We start from the raw sequence: 19,884 nt of genomic DNA, 5'->3' as shown, positions 1-19,884 counted from the left end.
AAGCCTGAATGCTTCATTACATTTAATCTGGAATCAAATATCTAATTTAAAACTCACATCCTTTAATTGCACATTGTGGTAAAAATTAAAACAAAAATTAATATAAAAAAAATTTGAAAATTGAATAAAATGGTAAAAGCACTGAATGGATGGATGTAACAATAAAGCCGTTATCCACTACAGTGAAGATGTTATATAATAAAAATAAGTTAATCCTTCTTCGCAAACGTACCCGATGCCATCGCAAATGTACTTCTTACACACTGTACTTCTCAATTTTTTTTAACGTTTCTAAATTAATCATATTAATCATTAAAGTGTTACATAGAGACAGAGCGCCGATATGCAAATTTGAAAACCACGCCCACCGGGGGGGGAAACAATCCAACCGTCTCCATTGACTTTGTATTGCGAGAGGCTGCCTCCTTGTCATTTCTGGCTTATAACAAAAAACAGAATAATGCCTAAAAACTGCTGTGTGACAATATGTACAGCTAACAAGCCAAAGAACCCAGAAATAAGTTTTTATAAGCTGTCGAGCCGTAAAACCCAGCTTTTAAGGAGAATAAAGTGGATCGCCGACTACGTTTCCCCCTAGTGGACGCAGTTCTACTAATAGAAGTACTATGAAAAGTTGCCTGTTTCCACTTTTGTTTCTTTAAACGCTCGTTTTATGAGGTCGACAGCTTAAAAAAAACTTATTTCTGGGTTTTTTTGGCTTTTTAGCTGTACACCTTGCCACACAGCAGCTTTTATGTATTATTCTGTTTTTAATTTTAATCTGTAAATAAGTTTTTATAAGCTGTCGACCCCAAAAACGAGCGTTTAAAGACACAAAAATGGAAACAGGCAACTTTTCATAGTAATACTATTAGTAGAACTGCGTCCAATAGGGGGAAACGTAGTCGGCGATCCACTTTATTCTCCTTAAAGACAGGGTTTTACGGCTCGACAGCTTATAAAAACTTAATTCTGGGTTCTTTGGCTTGTTAGCTGTACATATTGTCACACAGCAGTTTTTAGGCATTATTCTGTTTTTTGTTATAAGCCAGAAATGACAAGGAGGCAGTCTCTCGCAATACAAAGTCAATGGAGACGGTTGGATTGTTTTCCCCCCCGGTGGGCGTGGTTTTCAGGTTATGACGCGCGGCGCTCTGTCTCTATATCCAAGCGATAACAACCAACTCAATAAACCCAAGATTGATAAATTTATGCTATGCTCTTAATATCCGGTAACCAGTTTCTGTTTTTTAAACTAAGTTTATCAGGGGAGAGCGCGAACGCAGTCCCCCACTACCATAAATTATGCAGTCGAGATTCCCACATTTGGGGAATTCGCAAACGTCAACACAGCCGGGTGTGCAATGGCTGAGTCTCAATCTGGGTGAACCACCTTCATGATCATGGTGTCTCCCCTGCCAGGTAAGTATGAGTTGTACATCGACCCCGAAGGAAAGGCATTTCTGGGAACATCAGTTCCAATGATGGTGATTTTGTTAAGTCGAAGTAACGGCATATAGTTTAGTGATGTGATCTAACCTAAGGAAATTGTTCTCTGCTTTGGCTTCAAAAGCTTCATATATAGTCAAGCTTTTAAAATGTTTCAAATGGTTTAATTTTGTAGTGAGCAGTTCCCATGATGCAACACGCGCATCCGCCAGCCAATAAAATCACAGAAGGGCTTAGTATATTTTAAAATAACACTATCAGAAGTTTAATTATATTTAAAACGTCAATAACATTTTGGCATTCCGAACATGTAAGAGCTTATGTTTATTTGTCGTTTTTATTGCAAGCAGCATGACGCACAGGAGCAGACATCACTTACATCACTTCCGGGAAATTTGAACAAAGAGCGCTCAGTTGCAGCATGAAGAATAATCAAGGTATTAAAACATTAGTACTGTTTTCTATCTTCGTTGTCCATTAAACATACAAAGATATAGCAGCACAATATTTAGTTTAACTCAACATAACCACTGTAAGCTAAATAAGGACGGACAGTAAAAACACAAGGGGGCAGTTGTTGGGGCAGTTTCCCGGACTGGGATTAGACTAGACTAAAATAAATTTAAGAGCTGTCCAAACTGAATTCAACTTGCACTGACATATTTAAAAATACATCAGTGCCCTGTGTTTTGTCAGAGTAACGTTAGGTATAGACGGCATTGCTTAACTTGAAGTCTTTATCACTTATGATGTTGTATTTTGTAATATGACGGTTTATACCTGTAGTAGTTATATTATATATAAATATATAGGGTGATTTCAGAATAATGGAGACACTTTTTGCCATTTATAATGTAATAGGTAGACAATTGTTGATTTTTCCGACGTCCTTCTGACAGGTCGAGAGTCTACGGTGAAACTGTAGACAGTTCGGCCTTCCGATTGGTCAGTTTCACCGTAGACTCTTGACCAATCAGAAGGCCGAACTGTCTACAGTAGGGTTGTAACCATAGATATGTATAAAGGCTAGATGGCTCGCCCGCGCTGCTGGCCAATTGAGTGGAACGTCTGCATTTTGGCGGCCATCTTACAACAGGGCGCTCGCTCACTCCTAGCATTGAGTTTAAATGATACAGGTACTTTTAAATGACCATAACTTGCTTAATTTTTTACCGATTTTCAAACGGTTTGGTTTGTTATAAACGTCAAAGATGTAACTATGACACTGCATACCTATACTAAAAATATATAAAAAATTCATGAAACATGTCAAAGCATCCAGTATTATAGCCACGTTAATAACGTTTGTAAAAAACCAAACCGTTTGAAAACCGGTAGAAAATTGAGCAAGTTATGGTCATTTAAAAGTACCTTCACCATTAAACTCAATGCTACGAGTGAGCGAGCGCCCTGTGGTAAGATGGACGCCAGGTGATGCCATTAGGGACTCAGCGGTAAGCCATCTAGCCTTTATACATATCTATGGTTGTAACGGTATGAGGTTTCCACGGTATGATAATCGTCTCAGAATCTATCACGATTTCGCGCTTTGCCGGTATTAAACACTTATTATTTTTATTATCATTAGCTACAAAGACCCTTAAATTAATAAAAAAACAGATATGGTTTTGGGTTGAACATATGGTTTATTATATTAAACTTTGGGGAAAAATACACTTTTGAAAAAAGTAAACTTTGATTCTTAATTTTTTTATTCTTTTAATTTGATTCTTTTAAATAAAATGATAAAATTCTCATTAAATTCTCTCAGAATATATTAATATGGATATATTAATTTGTTCACATTGTCATATAGTGAGTGAAATGTATAGTTTTTATTATATGGCCTAAGTATTATCAACTTAAATTGATCTGTAATATAAATCACTTAAATGGGCTTTAGTGCCTCTTTTTGCAGCCACTTTTCGTCCACATTTCTTGCAAACTGGATATCTATCTTCCAGGAGTTCGTTTTTCGTATACCCAAAGTATTCCCATACTGTAGGTTTTAACTTTTTTTCTGGTGGGGGATAGAGGATAGAATTTGTAGTCTCTGACATTTTCTCTGCTATACATAAACAAGTGGAGTCTAGCAGTCACTCCAAATGAAGTTGCATGTGCGTAGTAGCGCAGGTGAGATCTGCTTTTATTTTTTTCCAAAACCGTGTATAAGCAAATGTTTACGGTATGATAATCATAAAAGTTAATATCAAGGTATACCACCAAACCGGTATACCGTTACAACCCTACAGTACACTACAGTATTTATTACACTTTATCAGTTCAATATGGTCAATACTACTGTAATTTGTAAGTATGCTGTTATATTCATTAACAAGTGTTGTAAAAACTATAACATTACAATATAATAAACTATAGAATTTTCTCATGTTGGCTATTACACTGTGCTTTATTGGTGTTTGATGTTAACCTATTGCCAACTATTGGTTTAGTGGTTTAGTAAATCATTTTAGGAATATTTTTATATTAAGATGAATGAAAGTGCAGTAACCATGCTTAATCATTCCAGCACCATCACAACAGCATTGTCTGGGGATGTTGGTGCTGCCATTCGGCCAGTATCTGAATGCCACATTTCACTGGATTGTGTCAAATGATGTGGGCTACATGAAGTACCGGTAGTAAGCACATCCTATTTAAACTTTTTATGAAACTTAAGTTGTCATTAAAAAAAATTACTGATAGCAAACAATATCTTTATATTAACAGAACTATGTGGTCTTTAACAAAGTGTAGCGTTAATCTGTTGATCTTTGTAAAGTTTCAGTGCTAATTTTCCATAAATGTTATTGCAGTTTGGTTGACAAGCACAGAGAAGAACTCCAGGGTTTCCCGCAGAAAATGTGTTAGTTAAGGTGGTAGGGTTGTGCCGGTGGGCGGGCCGGGGGCGTGGCAATCAAAGGGGCGTATGTGTCATGATGAAAATATTTTTCTTTAAAACACTCAAATTAAACTAAATTTTGAAGAAACTATGACAGAAAATGAACACATACTAGATTATTAATTACTTAAATGTTTTATCAACAGGCTAGTTATCCTCCAGACAGTGACGGACCATGTCTTTCTCTCATTTCGGCCATGTGGCGCGTGCCCGCTCGCGGTGTGAAGCGCGTCCACGCTATTCTCCGAGATGCACTTGACAGCCTTTTGTGCAACACATTTTTTTTTGGACGACCTAGTTAAGGTGGTAGGGTATCCCAGCTTAGGCTGAGTATGCAGAGAGCTTTCCACAAATAGCTATCACCCTGGAATCCAGCATCCACAAATGTGTTTATGGGCAAAAGGGGTTTGAGAATCATACCTTTCAGGATATGTGGGAGCTCTACAGCCAAAACTCTGTCCAAAAGGTCAGGCCAGATGATTTTAGTGTGGGACCTAGAGCTCTGTCAGCCGGTGGCTAAATACACCTGTAACCCATATCATCATGAGTGTACAAATGAAAAGATTTAGGAAGTTCATTTATGACAAAAAGAGTCAAGTAAGTTGTCTAGATCACATCATCTGAATGTTTTAGCACATTACATTTTCATGATAAAAAAATTATAATCACAATGTTATGACTGATATCTTTGTTTCACAAATGTCAAGCTCCTCATCCAAACACACACCATCTTCCTAATCCACACACACACCATCTTCCTCATCCACACACAAACACAAACCATCATCTTCCTCATCCACACGCACGCACGCACGCACACAAACACAGTGGACAGGACAGGACAGTAGGATTCAAATAGGTTGAATAAATTGTGCTTGACTTAGGTCTAAACTCATGTCCACTACAGAGGACAAAATTAATTGGGTCTCAGCAGGATATTGGGGTTGGTTTGAGTGCGTGCACAATGTTTACATAAGAAGGAGAAAACAATATTGTTTGAGGCTCATAATATGTCATTACCATGTACATAACTCTTATTATTCATGTATGCATTTATTAAAAGTTTCAAAAAGATCTCAACAATGTCACAGACTAAAATCACATTAGCTAATCCAGATTTCTTTAATTATTATTATAAAGCCGTTCCTGTAGCTCAACTGGTCTCAAAAATCTGACTGTTTCCATGTTTAATGCTATAATTGGGTTCCCAGTGCTAATCAACCGTGAAAGTGTGAAAAAGATCAACCCAGTAACTTAGTTTTGGTAAACCATTTTCTGCAAGCACATGAAAAATAGGTCATTGAAATTTGGCTCTCCTTATGATGTCATAAGGAGATCTTATTATAATAAAACCAACACTTAATCTGCACTATCCAATCACAGCACTGCAATTTAGTTAAGAGAGAAAGAGAGAGAGAGAAAAATAATTGACAGCCAACTGAGTTTGAATTGCATCAAACCACCATCATTGTGATCAGTGTTTGCACTTCATCCACTCATTTGCATTTTAAAGGACACACACAACACTGCACATTTTTGCACACACCTACAAAGCGGCAACTTTAACATGTTATAATAAATTATCTATATGGTATTTTGAGCTAAAACTTCACATATGTGCCCTGGGGACACCAAAGATTTATTTTACATCTTAAAATTGTTTTGTGACATGGCCCCTTTAAATGTCATGGTTTTAATTAATACAAAATGATAAAATTTGTAGCATGAAGTCGCTTTGAATAATGTCTGCCAAATGCATTAATGTGATGTAAATGTTTTCAGTTTCATATGAATTTTAACAGTTGTCACATTTGTGTCTGTTTTTATTATTCCCAAGCAATTTTCGGAGAAACATCCTAGACTAAAAGTTTATCAAACTTGACAGCGCTCAAAACCTAGTCCTGTTTTGAATAAGATTTGAGATTTGTAACCGCTCACAGTCTTATTACTAAAAACAAACAAACAACCGATTTCATATAGACCATCTCTTCTTTCCTCGCGTGCCGCATTTAGTCATGCAAATGTGAAGGAGTGCGCGGAATGCGTCCTGGCGCACGAGCCTAAACAGAGCTTTGAGCGCGAGATCCTCCTCAGCACTTTTGTCATGAATTAAAGTTAATCGGACACGCTTTGTCTGAGTCTGCTGGATTTTGCCAAACATATAAGTAACTTAACTTTTAGCCAACTAACAGTTAATATGTCTAAAAGAAAACCTCTTGCGCCCTCGGAGCGGCAGGGAAGCGATGACTCGGACACGGAGCTGCTGCTCGCGACCCTCTCACCGGAGGAGGTGGAAGAGCTCGAGCGGGAGCTGGTGTTCATCGACCCGGACCCAGATGTACCGGTGGGACTCCGACAGCGGAACCAGACGGAGAAACTGCCGTCCAGAGGATATGACAGAGAGGCCATGCTGGACTACTGCGAACGGCAGACCAAGAGATTAATCCGCAGAGAGCTCAGCGCAGAGGTCATGATGCGCCACATTACATCTAACATTGATGCACTTATACATTTAAATTAAAATATTAATACATTACATTTAATTGAAAGCATTGATACCTGTAATTTCATTTTTTATCATTTAACATTTACTTTTTGAATACACTAAATGAAAGTTTTGCAACTTTTACCTCATAAATGTTTTCTGTTAGTTTTTTTAAGTAAGTAATACACTGATAGGTTTGATTTTTTATTTAGACTTTAGAGAGTTACATGCACGTAGAATTAATCATTTATCTAGCTGTTTAAGTACTGTGAAGTGCAAAGACTTAAGGACATTCAGAAAGGCTGTTTTAGCTCCATCACACACACACACACACACACACACACACTTAAATTCCTGTTCATCATTATGGTCTACATGCCTGACATGCTATCATGGTTCAATGTATCAACAGCCGTTTAGCTAAAGGCAGATGGGCCACATGAGGGACCCTTTAGTGAATGTCAACATACAGCACTTGCAGCGCTTGGACACATTGCTTGCAGTTTTTTTCATTTACTGCACATTTACAGAACACTTAGCACCTCCGTGTGTGAGTGAAAGTTGCTTTTTCCAAAACAATTTGAGTGAAAGGTTTGATACAATAATAAGTTATTGCAAAGCACAAGCTGACATCTCTAATGCTGTCTTTGGACAGTGTCCAAAAATATGTGATAATTTTATCCACAGCCAAAAGTCTTAATCAACTAGTTTTATGGTTATGTTTACTGTTGGCTTGTATAAACAAAATGTTCTGTCCCTTTGGTGGTTAGCTGCAGGTTATTTGTATTTTTATTGTGATTTGTTGAAGCCCAGTGTAAACATGTATCTTAAACTCTGAGTCTGAACCCTTGAAAGTCGCTAAATAAATATCAAATAAATAATGAAAATCATGACTTTTCCGAGTCTGCAGGAAAGCTGGAGTAATAAGTTAACACTAACAGAGCAGAACAGAACACATGGTATGATTCTGGTAGTATAGGCTAGTTAGAAAGTAGTAGTTGTACAGGTTTAAACAGGTGCTAATGAAGCCCTTGTAATGTGATACACAGTCAAGAGGCCTTAAACTATTAAACTCTACTGAGACTTTAAAGTGTTTGTTTGAAATGCAGGCAACAGAACGCACACACATGCCAAGACAAATCTTCTTGCTCTCCTCTTTATAAACAGTGGCTCCCTGTCTGGCTTATCTTTGATGTTTATCTGGGGTTTGTAGAACATTATTATGAGACTATTAGTGTATCCACACATAAAAATCTGTTGTAAAGTTTGTACAGGTGTGACGTGTTTGCCAGTCAAATCTGATGCCGACTTTCTGGCATTGTTGATGTTCAAAATATTAACTGGACAGTCATGTTGATTAATTCATCAAAGCAGCTGTGAATTAAATATGTTAGAGTTAATTGTGTTAAGTGTTTCACAGTAGTCAGTAACAGGGATTTATTTTGGTGATTCATGACTGTTTTCTTTAAGCTCAACCTCAGACACACTTTGGAGCTAGTCAGATGCTTAGGAACAAGGAAGGCATTCCAGATCTGAACGCGTTCCTCCCTTTACTGCCTTATAAGGGTACATCTGAGAGTTTTAAGACTTCTTCAAACAATAGCACACAAAATACAGAGCATGCTCATTCCCTCTTAATAGAGACCAAAAATAACTTTTAGTTGGCTTCAGCTTTTGCCTGTAATCATTCTACATGTTTTCTTTCATGTCCCTATATGATTTTAATGATGATGGCGTTTTATAATAATTACACTAAAATGAAACTGAAAAGAAGCTGATATTCAGTGTCAACACAAATATTAAAATGCCAAATGTGGGATCACAGCAGAGGAGAAATGCAATAACCAAGCAGATTAATCAAAACACCTATCAACTTGAATTTATTCATTTAGGTTAAGTTTACTTAAGTTAAATTATCTGAAGTTTTTTCACCTTTATTTTTACACTTTATAATAACTCCTTACTAGTCAAGAAAGTTGAAAGGAATTTCAATTAATAAAACATTAGGTCCAACAAGGAATTTTTACAGTGTGAAAGAAACAATCCAGACAGGAGCAGTGGCGGCTCGTGACTGCTCATCCGAGGGACGCAAATTCAAAATATGTGTTCAGAGTGTCATGTGTGTTGCTCGTGTTTTCAAAATATGTGTTTGTTGTGTCATGTGAACCATGTGCATCACGTGTTTTGTCAAAATAAGTGTCTGCTGCACACGCGTCAAAACCGTTTATGATAAAAGAGACACTCACGTTCACAAAATACATGCAAGACACTCCCTTAACAGTAAACTCTGATTACGCATGAGATTATGCTAGTATCTGACAAACGCGAGCGTCTCTTTTATCATACACCCTTTAGATGCTTCTGCAGCAGGCACTTATTTTGACAAGACACGTGATGCACATAGGTTCACTCGACGCGTCAAACACATCTTTTCAAATTACGAATTACGACCTCGAAAAAAGAAGTCACCGACCGCCACTGGACAGGAGTAAGATTAAATGGAGATAACCTAGTAAATAATCTAGTAAACTTTCAGGAAATCTCATAACAATGTCACATAATGTGCTCAAGTTAAAAACTCAAAAACTAAAACAAAAAACAAAAAAACTATCTATGTTATTTGTTGAATCATTTCTTTTCTATTTTATTTTTAAGGGAGAGTCAAAAGGGGAGGGCAGGAGGAGAGATCGACTCCGCAGGATGAGGAGCAGGGAGTTTTCCAGGTCACAGAGTGGCGACCCTCCAGACACAGAGAGCAGAAACGCTGCGAGTGAAGCACCTCCTGAAAACAATGAACAGGAGACAGCTAAGAAACGAGATGATGTCTCCAAAGATTCTTCTGATAAAGAGGAAATAAAAACAGAGAAAAAAGATGAAGGTGGAACAGAATTGAAAGAGAGGGAACATTCTAGAAAAGAAAGGGGAACTTCCAAGACTCTGGAGCTTATTTCCAAACTGCAGGATAAAAAAGAGGATAAGAGAGAATGCGAAAAAAGAGAAGAGAGAAAAGTAAGTGAGAACTCAAAAATACGAGGCTTCATCTCCAAACTCCAGGATAAAGACAATGAGAACCTTAAAGAAAAGAGCAACAAGGAAGATATCAAGAAAAGCAGAACCAAAGTCCTGGAGGAACAGAAGAACAGCAGAGCAAGAGACAGTATGAACCAAAATCAAACAGAGGAAATTAAAAGCAAAATGAAGGAGAAAGAACATGATGCAAAAAATGAGTTATCACGAGCACAGAAAGAGAGAGAAACAAAGAAAGAAAATAAGCTTGACAAAACAAAAAAACATACCGAACAGATGATATCACCCAATTTCAGCCATAATGTCTCAGAGACCATTGATGGTAGTAAAGACTGTTCAGTTACCACAGAGGATGAAGATTCTTTCAACGAACATGATTCTTTGGACAGCGACACTGGCTCCAGTATGTTTGATGACCTTCTGGAGCAAGTTCGCAGCGATGACCCCGAACTAACCGAGATCAATGTTAACAATTCAGATGCCATAAAGAAAGACACCCTAATGCAGTTTGCAGAAGGTCTCCGTAGCAACACCCACGTTAAAACTTTCTCCCTCGCCAACACAAGGGCGGACGATCACGTCGCGTTCGCCATTGCTGGAACCCTGCGGGAAAATGCCACCCTGACGGGCATTAACCTTGACTCCAACCATTTAACAGGCAAAGGCATCTTGGCCATTATCAACTCTCTCCAGCACAACCGAGCGCTCATGGAGCTGAGATTTCATAACCAGAGACACATCTGCGGAGGGAAGACAGAAATGGAGATGACTAAAGTCTTACGTGACAACTCTTCTCTGCTGAAATTGGGCTATCACTTTGAACTGGCCGGGCCCAGGATGACAATGACCAACATTTTGAGCCGAAACATGGACAGGAAGCGGCAACAACGGCTGGAAGCGCAGAAACTCTCCAGAGAGGAGACTAACTCCACCCGTATAACCCCAAGTGAAAATGCGATGAACGTATCTAACCCTAATAAGCCAAAAGACTCATCATTCTCCCACACTGAGAAGAAAACATACAAATTTGCTGCAATGTCCAAATTTACCTCTCAGGAAACTCTAAAGGCCTTGACCGCCAAACCACAACCTAGATTTACCTGCTCTGAAGTGACAGGAAAGACAGAAGGGGCAACAGGAAGTAGACACGTTCCTCCTCCTCCCCCTCCTCCTGGTCCAGCGTTAGATGTTCAGGCTTTGAGAAGATCATTGAACCCAATCTCTCAGAGAAAGCAGGACAGCAGTGCAGGTGTCCGTCAAACAGAGAGGAACTCCAGAGATCAGCTCCTCACCTCTATCAGAAACTGTGGCATGAACGCACTAAAAAAGGTAGAAAGGTAAAACAGTTAATGTCACAGTTTCTAGTGTATTTGTTTTATTTATAAATACTCTTTCTCTCTGTCTCTGTCAGGTTGAGATCCCTAAGCGGTTAAGATAGCATGAAGTATATATGGTGCACATTCCTTCAGATTCCCCAGAAACCTCAGAAGACAGACCATTGTTTTGCAAATACCTGATGTCTAAACATGGGGACACAGCATTTTACACTTTGCCTTATGGGTGTGATTTTCCATAGACTGATAGACAATCATCATTGAAGATGTGAGGCACCTGTTGCAGTTAAAGGACACTGAAAGACTGACGTATCAAATTAGTTTAATGAGTTCTTTGAATTTCATGTCTTGGCCATTTGCGTTGAGCAGCTATTAATTAAATGTGCCTGACAGAGTTTAGTGCCCTCATCAACCAGGGCTCAAATAACGCATATCATTTTTTGGTTCATGTTTTCACTTGCCATGCCAAAATTTTCACTGGCCCCAATAAAAAAATGTCAGTGTCACATATTTAAAAATAATAATTCAAAAGTCAAATATAGTTGTATACATATACAACAGACATATACTCCCAACTTTTCTGCTTTACCTGTAAACTGACAGCAAACTTCGCAAAATATTGCATTGTTTCTTTTGTCGTGTTTTACCCATTTCTGCTTCCAAGATGTTAAGTAATATACATTGATGAAAATATATTTTTGTGACTGAAGGTGAAGCTTTTTGAGCCATGTCAACTGATCTACATGGGATCTGCAATTTATCACAATGAATATATGATCTTGTGATCATTTTTATCAGCAGGTTTGATTATGATTTATAATTATAAAAAATCTGCATTCTTATAGGATGTAGTTCTTCCAAAGTAAAACATTAAATGTATGGTGGTTAAAAATATCAGCTTAGCTGTAATAAATAGAAATTAGCATTAAATCACTTTTGTCTATGTTCCACAGTACTGATCATAATAGCAGAAGCACAATAAGATCCACAGCGCTTTTTTTCTCAGCCAGTAGGGGGCAGAAGTCCATGCACAATTTTTTTTATTGCTCAACAAACTAAACAATATTCAAGATACAAATCTTAATAGTTTACAAATAAGTCCAAATAGCAGCATAAAATATAAATAAACATCACAAACCTAGCTAACAGAAAGAAAATAAATACAAAATAAAAAAATACACAAAGGGGTTATCATCAAAAAATACCTTAAGAAGATTATATAATTTAAGGGCTTTTTTGTTATACACAAGTCTTAACGACATGAAGAAGATCATTAAATCTTTATGGAAAAGTACGAATGAGGATTCTTAAATAATCTGCATTTGCGTATGAAGTAATTGGCAAACATCACAACATTGTTCACCAAGAATTCATGATTGTAATTCAAAGAAAAAGACAAATATTTTATAGTTTTAAAGTTAAAGTCGGGTATTACATATTTCAAACTTAACCAAATATAAAGTTCATCCCAGAATTTCTTTGTAAATTTGCAGAAATATAAAAATAAAAGTGCCAAAGACTCTATGTCTGCTTCACAAAAAGTGCACAAATTACACTCCATATTAAATCTGTGTCGGAGGAACTCATTACAAGGATAAATATCATTAATAATTTTAAACTGAACCTCTTTTACCTTTGGAAAAAGTGGAAAAGTGAAAAATCTTGTTCTAATTAGTCTATGCACACAGACAGAAATTTTAAAGTGTGTACCTTTTGAAGTTAAAGATGTTCGTTTGTCATATGAATATTTTTTGGGGGATAATGTTGTATTGCAAGGATAGTTAAGAAGATGCAGAATAAACTCTCGGTAAGCTATGGGGAAATACTTTTTTGCTATAAAGTTTACCCCCTGCTGAAGCTTCTTTTCCTTCCTGAAACAAAGTCTGCCGTTTGTGTGCCGTTGTAATTCTCTCTGTCAGCAGCAGTGTTCCTCTGTAAGATTAAAGACAGTACACAGGTTTGCTGTAGTTAACTGTGTTATGCCGTTGTTTATTTTAAGATGATGTTTTGCTTTAGTAGAAGTATTAGGATGATCAAAGCACATCTTAAGATTTTAATTCTTTATAGGGGTGAGTAGAATTTCATTGTTTGTGCCTGCTTATTATACTGTTAAAAAAGTTACAGTAATGGATAAAAACTGTAATTAGTATATTGATATTAATTAATATATTATACAATACATTTACTGCCCTTACGAAAAGTAACCATGTTTTTGTGGTAAAAGTGTAGTAACCATGGTTTTTTGGAGTATTTAATATTATTAAAGGTGTGACTGAGATAGGATTCAACTGATAGTTATATATCTTTTACTTCTTTCTATAGCTTTAAGTGGTGTGTTGGTGAAGTCTGGAAATGTTTTTGAGGGAACAGTGGGAGAGAAGGTGGTTATCAAATGTCCTTTTCCAGATCTTCACATATATACACCACAATACTTTTGCCGTGATCCGTGTAGTTCAGCTAAAGATGTTTTGATTAAAACTGAAAAGATTGATGAGGTCATCTCAGCTGGAAGATATTCTGTGATGAGCACTACCGATACAAAGACCTTCACTGTAATCATCAGACATCTGACACTCAAAGACTCCGGTGTTTATTACTGTGGACTTGATCAATGGTTTAGAGACACACTGAAGAAAGTACAGCTGGTTGTCCGTCCAGGTGGGTAAACAACATTTGTGGTTATGATATACATGTCTCCCTGTTTAATTTTAAATTATTTACTTTTTTGTCTGTTAATAATGCTAGGCAAGGTTATTTATAGTTATAGCACATTTCATATATAAAGTTAATGCTTGAAATAGGAATGATTTGCAGAAAAAAACAGAAATGGGATATAAATTATTAAAGGGCACCTATTTCGTAAGAAAAGAGAATTACGTTGGAAACAATAACTTTTGTCATTGTTTACTGTGAGGTTTGTACCTTTAGCATATTGTTAACATGTATTAATACACACTTACACACCAAAGGAAATGTAAAATAGTGAATCGGACCAAAGGTGCCTTTTAAAAATAACAGTAAAAAAATCGAATGATTTAAAATCACAATCAAATCTAAACATAATTTACAATATGAAAAATTTATATAAAAAAGGGAAACAGAAATAATATAAATTTTAGTAATTTACATTCTTAAACTCAAAGGGGTGGTTTCCCAGATAGGGTTTAAATTAATCCAGGACTAGGCCTTAATTATATTTGAGTACTTTTTACACCCTTTCCTTACAAAAAAGCAATACTAGTGTGCATTTTAAGACAAACAATATGTCAGTGCAAGGTGTTTTAAATTAGACCTATAGCTCAAACATGCATTTTTGTATGGGACTAGGATAAACCCTGTGAAACCGCATCTAAATTCTGTATAATTTATTTTTGGTGTGTGTTTATTCTCTGCAGCTCCTGTTACTCTAGCTCTAAACACACCAGCTGCTGTATTGAACTCCACACACACCCTTAATCAGTAGTGTCTACTACAACACACACCTATACAGGTACAGTCACATCCAAACAGAAGTAAATTGAATGATTTTACAGTGTTGAGCATTTGAGCTAGAAACACATGTATATATATATATTATATCCGCTGTAGCTGCCCACAGATGACATGATATCCTGTCTCACACAGATGATATATTGTAATTCTCCTCTCTCTCTCTCTCTCTCTCTCTCTCTCTCTCTCTCTCTCTCTCTCTCTCTCAGATAATTCAAGCCTACCTTCACCAGTCCAATTTATTAAAAGCTCTGGTAGTTTTTCCTCATATTAGATTTTTTGTAATATGGCATTTGAAAATACTTTCATTATTTGTTCCTGCACAGAAATATCTCTGCTTTCTGGATTGTCTTAGATTACTATGCTGATGTTATCATTGTGATGATGTTTTATTTTCACAGCAGTCGATGTGAGTCTGGTTTATGGTGTTCTGCTGCTGCTGTTGCTCTGTGCTCTTGTGGCTTTGGTTTTACTCTACAAGAGAAAATCTGTGTCAAAGTCCAGCGGTAAGACCACACAAACAGAGAGACATGAACAAAACACAATGTTTTTGGTGTGATTAACAGGTACACTCTCAGGAGACAACCCTTTGAAATTACGTAAAACACTGTTGAAAGTGCTAAACATGGTTGTATGTGTTGTCAGTCCTCTAATAAACATAAAAATAAATAGGCGCTTTTTGATGTTTTCTTCTAAAGTCTGTATTTAAAAGTGTATAACTCTAGCCCTGAGTGGTCACGAAACCTCCAGCAAATGTCAGCTTACAGATTATCATAATGTATGCAAATTTATTGTACTCCAACTGAGAGGAGGATTAATACCCTTTTTGTATTCAGTTTCCGCCTAAAAATATTAAAGTGTCCCCATAACCATACAGTGGAATAAATGCAATATCTTTATATTATTTTACAGAAAACCCTTTAAAGTTACATAAAAGATGATGTTTGTGACAAATATTGTTATTTATGTTGTTTTTCATATGATGAAACAACAAATGTTCTTTTTTTGTTGTAAACATTGTCTTTGAAAGTAAATAACTCTGGCTCTGTGTGCTCTAGCAGACTGCAGACAGTTCTGGTTGTTGACAGACCATTAAAAATTAAAGGGATTATTTATATTAAGTCATAATAAGTAATTTTGGACCCGGGACAGGGTCCACAGAGTTAAACAATTTAAGAACGTGTATTCGGACATTTATTGAAAGTCACTTTATGAGTTCTATGATTATGTTTATTGCAGCGTTGAACCATCCCACCCCTGATAATGCAGATACACCAGACCCTAACCAGGTAGAAACCCAGCATTTCCTAATTAGATAGTTGCTTTGTGATAGCATAATCTAGTTAAATAATATTACAGCAAATAACTCAGCAAATAAAATGTAAAAAACATTTTCATAATATTAATATGTGTTTGTCATATTTTTCTGTGTTTCATTCATTGTCTCTATAGAATATAGAAGACGTCTATCACCTCTATGATGGCCTAGTGACAGAGCATTGCTCTGTGGGTCAACCTAAGGCAGATGATTCATCTCTAATCTATTCAACAGTGCAGAACTGTGATCTTGCACCCCAGGATAATGTTAACGCTTTGTATTCACTCATTACTCTGCAACAAATGTGAAATAAGGATAAATAACTAAAGAACAGTCTACGTCTGAGCTTTCATGGGAAATGTGGTCAAAGTGTTGAAACAAGCTGCACCATGCTGCAGTGTCAGTGTGTTTCTACAATAAACTCTCTATATTTATGGCATGTATGTTACTGTGGAAAACCTGCAAAGTGTGAATAGTTTCTACACTAATAAAAACGAATTTGTTAAAATAACACACCCTGTGTCTAGTTAAAGACAACACATCTAGTGTGTTGTCCACATATCTGTGTTATTTTTTGAACAACACACTTTGTGTAAAATAACACATAATGTGTTAAATAGGATAACACAAAACTGTGTTATAAAATTAACACATCTTTTCTTAGAGTGTATTTAGATATGTTAAGTGTTCACCAAACTGGCACATGCAGCATGCATTTTGTGTCCCTTACAGCATATGAGATGAGTGTTTTCTTTGGTCAGACTGCATCATGGTTTCTTTTTAATATTTTTGATGAGGTGCTGAATGTGGAGAATATGTCATTTGTGAGTTTCACACAAATAAAAATGTGCTATAGAACTTGAAGCAAATACTAGTGACATTTAGATTAGATTTATTATTGTAAGAAAAAATACTATTAAGATTATTGACTTAATAGTTACTAATGATATTGTACCAGATGCCACTATAAGTGTGATTTAAATACACACCTTGTCACAATATACTCTGTAATGAATGTTGAACATTTAAGTTTCCTATAGCAAGTTGACAAGAATATGCATAATGCAAATCAGAATGTGTTTATGATGATGATATGCCAGCAGCTTAGATGGAAAACTAAGAAGCATTTTTACATTTTAACATGTAAGAATTTTTTTATAAACCATGATGAGACCATCAGACCAAAAGAAGTGTTGGGTTTTAGTGTTGGGCTTTAAGCTGTGAGTTTCATTTGTTCAGCAGTAAAACTACAAATCTGCTTCCTTTTACTGCAATAGATGAATGTGTGCCTTCCTACATCTTCTAATAAGGTGGGGCACACACCGTTCATCTGTCAGTAGGTGGATCAGACATGTGAACAAGTGAAGTTTGCGGTTTCTTTTAATGTGCTATGCCGAAGATTTTTGTTTGTAAATATTTTAGGGAGAATGAAGACTGTTCTGAAGATTCTTTACTTTAAAGGTAACATCTATTTATATTACTATTTTATTTCCCACCCATTTTCATTTCATTTTTATTTCAAATAAATTGTTTAAATAAAAATGATGTTAAATGTGATTAAATGTTAAAATTAGATAAAAATCAGTACTATGTGATTAAATTATTAAAGTGTATGTAATGTTACATGTATGAGGTAAATATCAATATAGATGTTTAGATAGTTATTAGCAACATTTTACACCCATTTGTCAACATACAAATATTTTCTTTTATGATTATTTGTAGGTTGAGAGTTATTGTTGTGCCTCATAAATGTAATTCCTTTGTAATTATCTGTTCAGATATTTATTGTTAATAAACATGCATCTTTCTCTAGTTTTAAGTGGTGTGTTGGTGAAGTCTGGAAATGTTTTTGAGGGAACAGTGGGACAGACAGCAGTTATCAGATGTCCTTTTCCAGATCTTCACATATATACACCAAAATACTTTTGCCGTGATCCGTGTAGTTCATCCAGAGATGTTTTGATTAAAACTGAAAAGATTGATGAGGTCGTCTCAGCTGGAAGATATTCTGTGAGGAGCACTGCCAATACAATGATCTTCACTGTAACCATCAGACATCTGACACTCAAAGACTCTGGTGTTTATTACTGTGCACTTGATCAATGGTTTAGAGACACACTGGAGAAAGTACAGCTGGTTGTCCGTCCAGGTGGGTGTTTATGTAAACATGTTTTTCAAAATATGCAGCTTTGCAATTATGCTTGAATAATTAGATTCACAAAATGTTAATTAAGTGAAGTGAAATGATAACACATTTGAATAAAAGAATATGTCATTTGAAATTATATTTAAAGGATTAGTTCACTGATTAATGATGCTGTAAATTTACTGACCCTCAGGCCATTTATGTAGTTGGCATTGTTTCTTCAGTAGAACAGTAAAAAACATTTTTAGCTGAAGTCATAGTCCTCAGTGATTCCCCTCCCGTAATCCTAAGGGCTTACGATTTCAGCTAGAAACATTACCTACATCTTGGATAAGCTAGGGGTTAGTAAATAACAGCAAATATTTTTATATAAACCAATGCATCATTATAGAGTTTTTACAATAGCCTGCTATGTAAATATTTTAGATAGCGGGTCTTATTCTTTGTTTAACGTGTTAATACACCTGTAGCTCCTGTGATTCCTCCTCTGAACACATTAGCTCCCACCTACAACACAACACACACATCTGCAGGTAAAGCTCCATTCATTTTCCTGTAGAAAGAGAAATGCTGGCTCTGTTTACAAATTATATTAACCTCTCTCTCTCACACACAGATCACTCCAGTCTATCAGAGCAGTTATTAACAACACCCCAATGGTCCACAGTCCTGGTTGAAAGCTATGGTCCCTGTTCTTTATTATTTGTTGTAAATTTTGTTTTGCACATGCATAGTCCTTTCTTTTTCTTCACTAAACTAGGGTTGTGCTGGTTTATTTACTGATAACACTTAAGTTGCAGCTTGTCGTATGAGTAACACTGTGATGTTCTTATTTTACAGCAGTTGATGGGAGTATGGTTTGGGTTGGTCTTCTCATGCTGGTAATGTTTTTGGTTCTTGTGGCTCCAGTGTACTTTAACAGAAGATCATGTTCAAAATCCAAATGTACGATCACACAAGACATTTAACACTGTCATTGTTTATCTCAATAGCCCAACAGAGAATTGTCATGACATTACCTATCAAACAATCGTAACAGTATGTCTGAATGTTCTGTATGAGCTTTGGCAGTTGCATGAGTGATGGACACCTGTGTTTTGATTAACAGGCAATGATTATGCATGTGATCTAACAGTATAATTTTTTTCTGCTTTAAACACCTGCCACCCCTCCACTGGAAATCCAGTTCAAGATGCATCAAACCACAACCAGGTATAAAATCACTTCTGTACCAATAAGTACATTATTGTATTTAATATGAACTGAATGCTCTCTCTCTCTCTCTCTCTCTCTTTCTCTCTCTCTCTCCATCTAGACCGTAAAAGATGACGTTCTATTCTATGATAAAACAATGGTTTGGTATAGTTTGGTTGATCCACCTAAGGATGATTTCTCTTTGTTATGTTCTAATGTGCAGTACTGTGATCACCTAGAGTGAATATTTAATAACACATGTTAATTGATTAAATTTGTAGACATATTTGGTTGTAATAAAAAAATCACAGATTATTTTATTTGTTTTCTTTTAAATGAAATGGTTGTAATTGATGTAATCAGTTTGTCTGTGAAAAAGCTTAATCTGTCTTCATATTGCAATGCCACTTATTTCCTGCTTGCTGATCTGCTCACTATTCAACACACACACAGTACGTTTTTGACAGTTTTTCTTAGACAATAGTTCAATAAAATGAGCAGCCAACTCTGGTGTGGAAAGTACTCATATATTGTATT

General features: G+C 36.1%; 2 protein-coding genes, 2 long non-coding RNA genes and 1 other non-coding gene across 8 annotated transcripts; 4 read left to right on the top strand and 1 right to left on the bottom strand.

Annotated features, from left to right (window-relative positions):
• Nucleotides 1-1,265: 1,265 nt before the first annotated feature.
• On the bottom strand, nt 1,266-1,430 carry LOC135730526 (U1 spliceosomal RNA). Its single transcript, XR_010526000.1, has one exon. It is a non-coding gene; the product is annotated as a U1 spliceosomal RNA (small nuclear RNA).
• A 317-nt stretch (nt 1,431-1,747) lies between these two features.
• On the top strand, nt 1,748-4,630 carry LOC135730044 (uncharacterized). The gene is made up of 3 exons (XR_010525849.2): nt 1,748-1,886; nt 3,980-4,091; nt 4,498-4,630. It is a non-coding gene; the product is annotated as an uncharacterized lncRNA (long non-coding RNA).
• Nucleotides 4,631-6,416: 1,786 nt separating this feature from the next.
• lmod1a (leiomodin 1a (smooth muscle)) lies at nt 6,417-11,908 on the top strand. The gene is made up of 3 exons (XM_065247153.1): nt 6,417-6,818; nt 9,492-11,192; nt 11,275-11,908. The coding sequence occupies exons 1-3, from the start codon at nt 6,549-6,551 to the stop codon at nt 11,299-11,301; spliced, it is 1,998 nt and encodes a 665-aa protein (XP_065103225.1). The 5' UTR covers nt 6,417-6,548; the 3' UTR covers nt 11,302-11,908.
• A 110-nt stretch (nt 11,909-12,018) lies between these two features.
• Nucleotides 12,019-19,883, top strand: LOC135729469 (CMRF35-like molecule 8). 4 transcript variants are annotated; one of them, XM_065247157.2, is made up of 7 exons: nt 12,019-13,266; nt 17,821-18,156; nt 18,624-18,686; nt 18,770-18,838; nt 18,997-19,098; nt 19,340-19,365; nt 19,469-19,883. In XM_065247157.2, exons 1-7 carry the CDS (start codon nt 13,197-13,199, stop codon nt 19,589-19,591), a joined length of 789 nt encoding a protein of 262 aa, XP_065103229.1. In that variant the 5' UTR covers nt 12,019-13,196; the 3' UTR covers nt 19,592-19,883. The 4 variants fall into 4 exon arrangements, with proteins under 4 accessions (XP_065103229.1, XP_065103227.1, XP_065103228.1 ...); XM_065247155.2 differs by having other exon boundaries at nt 18,994-19,098; XM_065247156.2 differs by lacking the exon at nt 17,821-18,156 and adding an exon at nt 13,520-13,855 and having other exon boundaries at nt 18,994-19,098.
• Nucleotides 14,893-16,451, top strand: LOC135730043 (uncharacterized). Its single transcript, XR_010525848.1, has 4 exons — nt 14,893-14,940; nt 15,088-15,192; nt 15,926-15,975; nt 16,139-16,451. It is a non-coding gene; the product is annotated as an uncharacterized lncRNA (long non-coding RNA).
• Nucleotide 19,884: the final 1 nt, after the last annotated feature.

The sequence above is a fragment of the Paramisgurnus dabryanus genome, chromosome 11, assembly GCF_030506205.2.
Source record: "Paramisgurnus dabryanus chromosome 11, PD_genome_1.1, whole genome shotgun sequence".
In the NCBI taxonomy this organism is placed as follows: Eukaryota; Metazoa; Chordata; class Actinopteri; order Cypriniformes; family Cobitidae; genus Paramisgurnus; species Paramisgurnus dabryanus.
The sequence above is the reverse complement of the archived record's forward strand: the minus strand, read 5'-3'. Positions and strand labels throughout refer to the sequence as shown.